The 10,738-nt window shown below is 43.7% G+C and overlaps 1 protein-coding gene across 1 annotated transcript; it reads left to right on the forward strand.

The window, feature by feature from the left end:
- Positions 1–8,574: 8,574 nt before the first annotated feature.
- LOC123082175 (uncharacterized) lies at positions 8,575–10,514 on the forward strand. The gene is made up of 2 exons (XM_044504563.1): positions 8,575–9,812; positions 10,352–10,514. Exons 1-2 carry the CDS (start codon positions 8,702–8,704, stop codon positions 10,393–10,395), a joined length of 1,155 nt encoding a protein of 384 aa, XP_044360498.1. The 5' UTR covers positions 8,575–8,701; the 3' UTR covers positions 10,396–10,514.
- The last annotated feature ends 224 nt before the right edge of the window (positions 10,515–10,738 follow it).

Here is a 10,738-nt window from a genome sequence, read left to right on the forward strand (position 1 = left end):
TGCTCTTTTGCCTTGAAGAATGCTGTCTCCTGTGGGAATGTTATGCTGTTGTAAGAAGCAGCCCTGTTTTCTCGTGTGGTTTTATAATTATTATTATGGGCCCAAGTGGCCCGAACCTAGATGTGGGACGACGTAGGGCTAAGGTTGGAGGTTTTGATTCTTGGTGTCAAGGGAAAATATTTATTTGGCACTAAAAGCACCATATAGTGGCATATTTAAAAGCAATGAGAGAACATATTTTCTTCCATTTTCTGTGACGACTGTTTGTAAGGGAAGTGTGAAAGCAGAAATTTTCCCAGCGATGTTGCGAGCCCGAACTCCTGCCGATTTCCAGGTTTGAGCATGTGTGGCCAATGATCCCTTTCAGAAGTTCATATTACGAGCGTTCACATGAAACTCCTTTTGCACATGAGTTTTTGACATAGCTTACAAAAACGTCTTACATTGTGGGACGAAGTGAGTAGTTTTTATAGAGATACAACAACTATTAGGGTTGCTCCTTTGGTTTTTGGATGCAGTGCTTGAGGAGTCACGGTTTTTCACGTTTTCAGTTACACATCTAAACTGCATATGGATTACCCCCTCTTTAAACAGTGGTCCGGAATACATTGAAATGTGGTCTGGGTTATACCACCATGATGAGCTCCGATGATTTTTTGTTCACTGGAGTAGAAAGTCAGCCATTTTTGTCATACGTTATCACATTATTGTTGCCACACTTGCCTAACATGAGATGTTTAAATTCTTAAGCAAACTTCGACTTGCCTTAGAGAACCTTGACATACTCTTATGTGTACAACATGTGGGACTCATTGCTTACAAAAAGATTTTTACCTTGGGTGTGGCTAAAACCAAACACCCATTTAACTTGGTCAAACTTGTCTAATTTAAGGTGAGGCAAATTGTGGCAAGATGAGGCTAGGAACCAAACAACCCCAGGATGTTATACTTGCTAATGATCCACCACATGGAGAATTGATGCATTTTGCGCGCCGGTTGTTAGAATTTTTTGTTTTAAAATTCTTCCCTGGTGTTCTTTGAACTGTACTAGTGTCCTCGCCCTTGGATGCCATGACCTCAACCGACGTAGCATCGACATTGATGATCCAGATCCAAAACAAAACTGATGGCATGCTTAAAAAATCTGATGTTAGATTTTTAATAGTCTGCCAGATATAGTCTACTAGATTATGGTGACGTGACCCATTCCAGACTAATGTGGTAGTCGCCTTCGGCCTTCAGGACGTGACCCGTTCCAATTCCAGACTAGTGTATTCTATTTTCCACTAATCTGAGCAGTAATAAAGCACCAAATTTTATAAAGTCCTCATATGCAACTTGAGGCAAACATGTATTAATACTACTCCCTCTGTTTATTTTTATAATTCATTAAATGAGTTACTTTGTACCTTGTCTGAAAATGTCTTCTAAGACGTTATAAAAGTGAACATAGGGAGTAGTTAACTTCACCTTCTAAATTTGATGGGATGCATGTTAAAAAAAACTTAGGATGCAAGAATAAAGGTCCGGTTGTTTTTGTCTCTTCGCGATAGAAAAGAAATTTACAGCTACCCATTTTTTTTAGGGGTACGCGGCGCACATTTTGTTATCTTAAATAAATAGCAATGAATAGTACTCCCTCCATTCTGAATTATTTGTCGCAGATATGGATGTATCTAGATGTATTTTAGTTCTAGATGCATCCATTTCTGCGACCAGTAATTTGGAACGGAGGGAGTATTAATCAAGAGAATAATTCGGTTTAACCTCCCGTGCAATGTTCCAACTCCCAAACCAACGGGTACCCATCCCACACAATGACACAAGTCCACACTTCCGGGACTAGTACAACATTTTTCTACTATGGTTCTTTGTTCTCCTTGCAGCAAATCACTTTGCAAATTCTTCAAAGATGGGTTCATACTCTCTGCCCTCATATATTTAGTTTTTTTTCCTCATCATCTATCACTCTTGTATTATTATTATTAAGATGATTATGTTTATAGTATGCTAAATTGCTAACAAATGAGTGAGGCTTTTTGGCACTCAGGCTCCACATTTTAAAAGATTCAAAAATAAAAACTTAAGGTAAAAAAGGCTGAAAATAAATACACAGATATTTGTAGATGTGGTTACAATTTCATTATGAAATAGTATATTTTTTATGAGCTGTACAAAAAAAATCATGTACAGTACTTTATAGTGAGCGTACACTAGCGTTTAAAAAAGAACATACCCATGTGTGTGCCAAATCTTGTTGCACGCGTGTGTGTGCCAAATCTTGTTGCACGCGTGTGTTCTTTACACTATATAAAATGAGTGAGGCTTTTGCGCAAAAACGAATATAAATGAGTGAGGCTCTGGTTAATGACAGAATTCTTTGCGCGCACAGGTGGTTAGTGCGTGCTATCCCTCACCTGCAAGTCTCCGGTTCGATTACCCACTTGAGCTATATTTTATCCTTCTCTTTCTTTCTTTCTTCTATTCACTGACAGGTGGGTCCTGCGTGGGGGTGGAGAGCTGACCGGTCAACGTAGAGAAAATACGAAGCTGTACGTTTAGGCGGTGACCGTATAATCATCAAGATGAGTATATAATGACCGTATTGACTAAGTTCTTTAGTACAGGGATCTAAGTGAACCAGCAAGATAAGTACAGTGACCACCAGTAAAGGGGAGATGGATTAAAAACCTTGTGTGAAGGAAAGGCTGTCAAAGTCGTTGACCATTAATCCGGTTGAAGGACAAATGGACAGTGAATCAACTGAATTGAGTTGTTCTAAGGATTCGGATTCGGCAGTCGAGACATCTATATCTATGGAATTTCAAAAGAGAGAAAAGGATCCGAATCCGACCCGAGGACGAGCTCAAACCAAGGGCTAGGGGGATATGGGCCAAGAAAGGTCCGATGTATCGGTCAGCTATACCTAATCCTTCACTCAAAAACGCATCACACCCTTTGTAGGTTCAAGCCGAAGTCAAGCATGATCACCTACTGCAAACTCCAAATATCGTGGTCGGCGTACCTGGTCCTGAACTGCTTTTAATCTAGAATAAGTGGAATTTTTACTCTTTTTAAAACTTCGACTAGTAAGCGTGCACGTGCAACGCACGTATCGTTAAGAAGTTATGATTTGATTTATCCTAACCTTTCATACTAAACGGATAAAAACATCTATAATTGGACTGGGAAAATATGACCCACCCCCTGTATGTCAGCTGACACATCCGAACAATGTCTGGACGTGTCCACTTTGAACCTCATTTGTCTACCCATGCGGTCAGGTCTTCCAAATTATGGATCACATGCATATTATTGGTTGGGATGGAGAGATAATAAAGAAAGAAAAACTCGGTCTGACGTGAGCCGCGTCTGATGTAGCAGACTGCCTGAACAACCTCATTTCTTCTCCATATATGGAATGAGTTTGAGGGACAGCCGACCTTTTTCTACTTTCTTGGGTCCTGGCAAGGGGCACAAAGTGGGGGAGGGGTGGGCCCTGGGTGCTCTAAGTGCGGCAGTTTGCTCCCTGCATCCTCCGACACCACCCCAGAATAATACACCCTCGTGTCCTCCGACCTCGCTCACCCTTCAGTGAACCGAAAATTTATAAACAACGTGCCATTCTTGGAATATTTTGTCTTTTGATGGAAACAACAATCTATTGATCATCATTAAAAGAGTGTATGATGTTAGTTACAAACAGCTAACTAACAAGATCAGGGTATTCACCTAAATTCTTACCAACACTGTTAGTTCATGCACAAATGTATTGCTCTTTTTGCCTCACACACAACTTCTTTTAAAATAAAACCAGGTAGCCAAGTCTTCAGATGGTTAATCTCTTCGTAGACGTTCCCGATGCGACATATTGAGAACGTCTTGGCCTATATGAATTACCTTTTGCCAACAACTTCAAAACCACAATTCTCTGATTTGAAACCACAATCTCCCATGCTTTGGTCTTCTCAAGCAGTATAATGGTACTTGCTACCAAGTGAAACATACAAATAGCTATGAAATATCAAGATGTCCCATAAGATTACTAATAACAGAGAGATTGTTTGCATATAGATCACTGGATTTCTACTAACAAATAATGGCTGAAACTTTACTTTAAAATGCAATGCTTGAATGTAGCAAAAACTCGTTTCCTTATTTTCCGAGAACATACAAGAGAACTGCGTGTATATAAATTTATTAAGAAGAGAATAATACATCAATATAATGAAGGCCGACAAGAGCAACGATGCCACTAAGTTCAAACAACCATGAAACAAAGGAAGACACGACCTGAAACTACACATTGTTGTTTCTTCAGCAAAATATTTTTCTATGAAAAAATCAAGCTATAACTTATAGGTAGCACAACATAACTTTCCATATATTTCAAGTTTTGTCAGACCTCAGACTGATACCTAGGGAGAGGCACTTCAGGAGTCCCATAAACTAACTTCAATATGCTCCTTCTCTCTTACCAACACAAGGTTTAAGCTCAATTCACTCCAAAGAGAAAAGTGAACTATAAACTTTAGGCCAAAATATACATGCAAATGTTTCTCATATAAACTGGAATTATGTGCACCGTGAGCAGAAAACTTCATATTGAAGCTGACCTTATGTTTCTATAGAGAAGAGGCACGTAAAAAAAAGATACATCAACATGCATCTAACAATGAGGAAACCACTTGCATCACGTTTCTGTTGACAAAAATTTCAAATGTACAAAGTCGAACACTGATATTACAATCATTTTTAAACTTTCACCATTAGTTATACAAACCAAATGTGTGTCTGTTATTTTCCACAAAGAGCATTACAAGCATCAAAAATTTGACAAGCATGGGCTGAAGTGTTATAACTTGAAGTAAATAAAAATAATGGTGATGTAAAGATTTGTTCTATGCCCTCAAGAACTTATTTTCTGAAGCAGACAATAGATGACTCCTAAAAAAATCTGATTACCTTTTACCTGAGTTTCCATTTTTTTATCAATAGTAAGATGTTTTAAATCTTGTAGTCTCAACTAATGCTGGTTTCAGGATGTGATATGAACCGTTAATGAAGCTGCAACAATATGGAGTAAAATAGATTTACTGGTTTCAGTCAAGCTAAACCTAAAAAAGGAAGGCCAATTATTTACCAGAGTTACAAATTCAGCGTGACGCCTTACTTTGCCGTTGGCTTGGAGGCCTCCCATCCCATCCTTGTTTATTCCTTATTCCACCCCTCTTTGTTTCCTTGAGCTCCTCCCCTTGCCCTTTTCCTCTTCATCATCCTGCAGCAAAGCAACAGAGTTGAGATGCATCCAACTTTCACAAATAACAAAGTAACTTTGGAACTTCATATAATATTTCTTCTTTCAATGTAGTAGAGTCCAACCTTCTGCAAATAGAGTCGGGCATAATTACTTTCTTCATATAGTTAGGTTTGCATAATTACTTTCTTCCTTGTAGTAGAGTCGGGGATCTTAAGATCGAACACCTGCAAGTTTCAGTGATGAGGTAACGGAAAATAGTTAATTATAATAGTATCGCTTTTTATGGGGATTATAACCGTATTGTTGCAAGCAGGAGTGTTGGACTAATTGAAGTTTCAGTCAACGGATTTATACATATATTATTCAGCCCATGTATTGGTAATAGCATTAGACTTCATATACCAAGTATGCATCAGCTTTGTTGACTTGTCAGTCCATTCATTTACTATCCAACCGAACAACGAAGGATCCATCAACTTCAAAGTTCAGGAACTAAGGATCCATCTAGTTCAAGATTACATGGTTGATGGACTCACATGCATGTGATCTCAAAACAAAAAGAATTGATGATTTGGCAGGTTATACTTTACATCTAGTCAACAGCAAGACAAATCGCGCCATGAAAAAATTGACAAGTAGGCACGAAGGAATTAAAAATATGTTTTTATTGCTAAAGTAAGGAGATGACATTTGGAAGTTTGATTGCTCAAATAACAACGATTAACCTTGAAAAAATAGAGCAAACAGAAATGCTAACAGAAGAAGCAGGTGTACTGGAATATTAAGATCATGATTCTAACTGACTGATCCAACTGATCTAGCACTATGCGTTTCATCTCGACGTAGGACATATTTGTTTTCCTTGTTGGTCAACTTCAAATACGTCCATGATCCTGTACACGTAGATGTTCTCTTCATCCCTCTTATCAGCCCTCAGAACCTGCCACCAGTCGCCTAGACAATAAAAAACATAAAAAGTTAATTATTTATGTATATTAGCAAGCTATACAATTTGGGATGGATTTGCATTGTCCATACTGTAATATTTAGTAGCATCCAAATAGTTTGCCTGCTCTTTGGTGAAGCACAGAGCCACTACATTAAAGAGTTCATGTGTTGTTATTTCAGAGAATGTATTATATAATGCAACATCATGCTTCCTGTAATCTGAGAATTACCATAATTATCACATTGTAATATGAAAAACACTGAGATCACGGGTTGTGGTTACTATATTTAGGCCAAAAAAAGTGACTTGTATGGAAGGATACTCGCCTACTATTGTGCCATACAAAAAGGTGAAAGGGGGAAATATTACTTCACATCATCCGTGTATACAGGAAATCATCAGACATTATACGCTTGCGTCATGAACTCTTGCTCTAAAAAAATATGAAGGCACCTGCCAAATCGCCATGCACCATGCAGAAATTAGTAAATTCAAGAGTAGCACTGCCCATAACAAAAGCAGATATAGATTAGTAATCAAACTCTCAGGCTGGTTCAACATATACATACAGCAAACCTGGATGACGCGGTGGCATTTGGTGAGTGGTGACACAGAGGATGTTGGCAACTCTGAGATGGAGGGGATCAGGGAGCAATTACTCGTCAGTCGTCGTCGCCTATCGGCATGACCATCCACGGTCAATATTTGAGTATATGCTCATCCGTATCCGGACATACGTGAGAAACTCTCGGACTCGCGGAAAGAAGTACTCCCTCCGTCCGAAAATACTTGTCCTCAAAATGGATAGAATGGATGTATCTATAACTAAAATAAGTCTAGATACAACCATTTTGAGGACAAGTATTTCCGGATGGAGGGAGTAGCAGCGTAGGTCGCCGCCGCAGCGGGTGGAGGAGCACTCAGATTGCTGCACGGCGAAGTCGGCGAAGGAAGCGTGGCTGGCGAGGATCTGGTCGTGGAGCACGGCAAGGTCGGCGAAGGATGCGCGGCCGGCGAGGATCTGGTCGCGGCGCACAGCGGCATCAGCGTGCGTGGTGGCGGAGATGACCCGGGACCCCTTGTATGACGCCTACACCGTCGCCTCACCCGCCGCTGCCCATCTCTTCGTTCCACCAATTGGCTCCGTTCACTCGAGCCAGCAGAGGAGCGGCGGCAGGCGGCGGGCTGGCAATGACAATTTTGGGAAGACTGGATCGGGAGTCAACAGGCTCCTGGCACTGGCGATCCCGCGGACGGGTGACACATTGATATGGCAGGGTCCTGGGTGTTCTGTCGCATCGCCTCCTTGCTGTGGTGATCTCGCGGGCGGATGCCACGCTGCTCGCGATGGCGATGGTGATCGTGCGAGGTCGCGCTGTTGGTGAGCGGCGTCGAGGTTAAGGGCGAGGGGAGCTGATTTCGTTCTAGTTTCCTTAGTTTGCGATGAGAACTGCGTGATTGTAGGGGACGGACGCGGGGCCGGTTGTTGCACATTTCTCTTCTCGTGGGTGGATGGTGAAGGTGGAGTACGGTCAGTCATTGGAATTTGCCAAGTCCACACCATAAATCTACCAGATAAACGATGGCTGTTAGATTGAGACACGTAGGACTGATTGTGTGATGATGATTGGTTTGTGCGTTTTGTGGGACTAATTGTTGGGTGCACGTAAGAAAATTTTTGCGTGGTGGCGGAGATGACCCGGGACCCCTTGTATGACGCCCGCACCGTCGCCTCACCCGCCGCCGCCCATCTCTTCGTTCCACCAATTGGCTCCGTTCACTCGAGCCAGCAGAGGAGCGGCGGCAGGCGGCGGGCTGGCAATGACAATTTTGGGAAGACTGGATCGGGAGTCAACAGGCTCCTGGCATTGGCGATCCCGCGGACGGGTGACACGCTGATATGGCAGGGTCCTGGGTGTTCTGTCGCATCGCCTCCCTGCTGTGGTGATCTCGCGGACGGATGCCACGCTGCTCGCGATGGCGATGGTGATCGTGCGAGGTCGTGCTGTTGGTGAGCGGCGTCGAGGTTAAGGGCGAGGGGAGCTGATTTCGTTCTAGTTTCCTTAGTTTGCGATGAGAACTGCGTGATTGTAGGGAACGGACACAGGGCCAGTTGTTGCACATTTCTCTTCTTGTGGATGGATGGTGGAGGTGGAGTACGGTGAGTCATTGGAATTTGCCAAGTCCACACCATAAATCTACCAGATAAACGATGGCTGTTAGATTGAGACACGTAGGACTGATTGTGTGGTGATGATTGGTTTATGCGTTTTATGGGACTAATTGTTAGGTGCACGTAAGAAATTTTTTGTTTAATTGTTTAATAGTAGTGGAGAGATTAGAAGGGTTGGGGGAGCGAGGCAGCGTGACCCAGCACAGCTCAATCTGGTTGAACCCAACCGACTAGGAGAGGTCGTGTGGTGCGCCGGTCTCCCTCCGTCGCGCACCAACCCGAAACCCCACCAAACCCTCGCACCCGCCGCCGACCACCGATGGCGCCGCTGATCGACGACGTCACCGCCGAGATCCTCCTCCGCCTGCCGCCGGACGAGCCCGAGCACCTCTTCCGCGCCGCGCTCGTCTGCAAGCCCTGGCTCCGCGTTCTCCGCGACCCCGGCTTCCGCCGCCGGTACCGCACCTTCCACGGCACCCCTCCGCTTCTGGGCCTCCTCCACAGGCTCCAGGTCATCCAAGGAGACCCCGCGCCCCGGCTCGCCCCCACCACATCGGCGCCCCTCTCTCCCTACCCCGACTGCGACCGCTCGCGGGCGCTTGACTGCCGGCATGGCCGCGTCCTTCTCCACGTGTGGGTCAGGGGCAGGGGTTGGCATTTCACCGTCTGGGACCCCGTCACCGGCGACCAGCAGAGCCTCCCGGAGCCCGGCATCCCGTGGCTGATCTACACCGCCGCCGTGTTCTGCCCTGTGGCCGGCTGCGGCCACCTTGACTGCCACGGCGGCCCCTTCCGGGTTGTCTTTGTGGCCACCGACGACTACGACGAGCTAGTCAAGGCGGCAGTGTACTCATCAGGGACAGCTGCGTGGAGCACGCCAGTGACACTCGACGACGGCTGTGAATCCTATGTTCGGCACAGGCGAGATGTTCTTGCTGCTGATGGATCATTCTACTATATCCCCTATGTCGAGCCTAGGCGGGGTGTCGTTATTGGAGATGAAACCTACTTCGCGCTTCGTGAGGGTAACGCAATCATCAAATATGACTGGGCCAAGAATTGCATATCCATGGTTGATCCACCGGACCCGAATGTGTACGACGACGTTGCCCTCATGGCGATGGAGGACGGTTCACTGGGGTTTCCCTGCCTTGAGAATTCCAGCCTTTGTCTGTTCTCAAGGAAGGTGAATGCAGAAGGAGATGCAGAATGGATGCGCTGCAGGGCCATCAAGCTGGAGAAAGTTATACCTGTAGCCAATCCTGATGAGGAACCAGTCGTTGTCGGATGTGCAGAGGGTGTGGGTGTCATATTCGTGAGCACAGATGTTGGCTTGTTCACAATCAAGCTAAATTCTGGGCTGGTTAAGAAGGTCGCGGAGTCTGGGAAGTACTTCAGCGTCTTACCCTACATGGGCTTCTACACTCCAGGTATGCCTTTGCTTCTTGTCTGTTGCCCTGCGTTTTTTCTTTACAGCCTCAGTATGTTTGCTTGATTAGTTCGTTATGGTCTGTGGACAATTAATCATAATGCAAGTAATGTTTGATAGTTAGATCAATGTATATAGCTTGCTATACACTGTTCTGTATGTGCTACTTTAAACTGAGTGATATGGCATTGGAAAACAGAGAACATGATTTTGTTATGAGAATTAACTTGTTATAAGGAGCACAACCAAGCACTAGTGGAATTGCTAAATGTGCTCAGAAACCTATTGATCTAGTATTACCCTGTTACCTTGCTTCAGATTTTTTTTTTAAGAAAACAGTTTGATCTCGTATTTTACTGTTATTTTGTTTCAGATATTCTTTCCAGAATTAGTCTATTATTTTCTGGCATGTCTGAAGCTCACATGTGGAGCTTATTTTTGTAAAGCCTTGGCGTTAGTACTTCTATATAGCAAATCAAACTGTAAATGCTGAGTTTGAATGTTAGTTTTGATTATTGTTTTTGCATAATATGTTTTCAGACCGTGGTAGATTTTCATCGCTAGCGAGGCTCACTGATGTCTGATGTGCTGCTCAAAAGCAAGAATGCATGACTTCACGAAATGTATGAAGCCGCCATCATAAATCAACTGCTGTTGGCTTCTTGCAGAGCTACTCCTATCAAAATCTTTTATTTTCTGTTGAGTAGTTGAAGCACGACTGGTGCAAGTCATCATGATCAACTGTGGATGCAAATCTTGTCTTATCTGGGCCATTCGATCGGTCCAAAATTCATCTAAAATGGACTAATTCAGATTCAAAGTGGCATTCTTTTTTTTTTAAGAGGGGTTTCCCTCCTGCCCCGTTTCATTATAAAACGAAGCCAACAACAATTCTAGTGCTCGGGTTGAACCCAGAGTAGCCGAACG

The sequence above is a fragment of the Triticum aestivum genome, chromosome 4A, assembly GCF_018294505.1.
Source record: "Triticum aestivum cultivar Chinese Spring chromosome 4A, IWGSC CS RefSeq v2.1, whole genome shotgun sequence".
Lineage (NCBI taxonomy): Eukaryota > Viridiplantae > Streptophyta > Magnoliopsida > Poales > Poaceae > Triticum > Triticum aestivum.

Excerpts from the sequence above, each read along its gene's own strand:
- LOC123082175 (XM_044504563.1), top strand. The coding sequence starts at position 8,702 with ATGGCGCCGCTGATCGACGACGTCACCGCCGAGATCCTCCTCCGCCTG. Across the intron at positions 9,813-10,351 it reads CATGGGCTTCTACACTCCAG|ACCGTGGTAGATTTTCATCG; the intron begins GTATGCCTTTGC and ends ATATGTTTTCAG.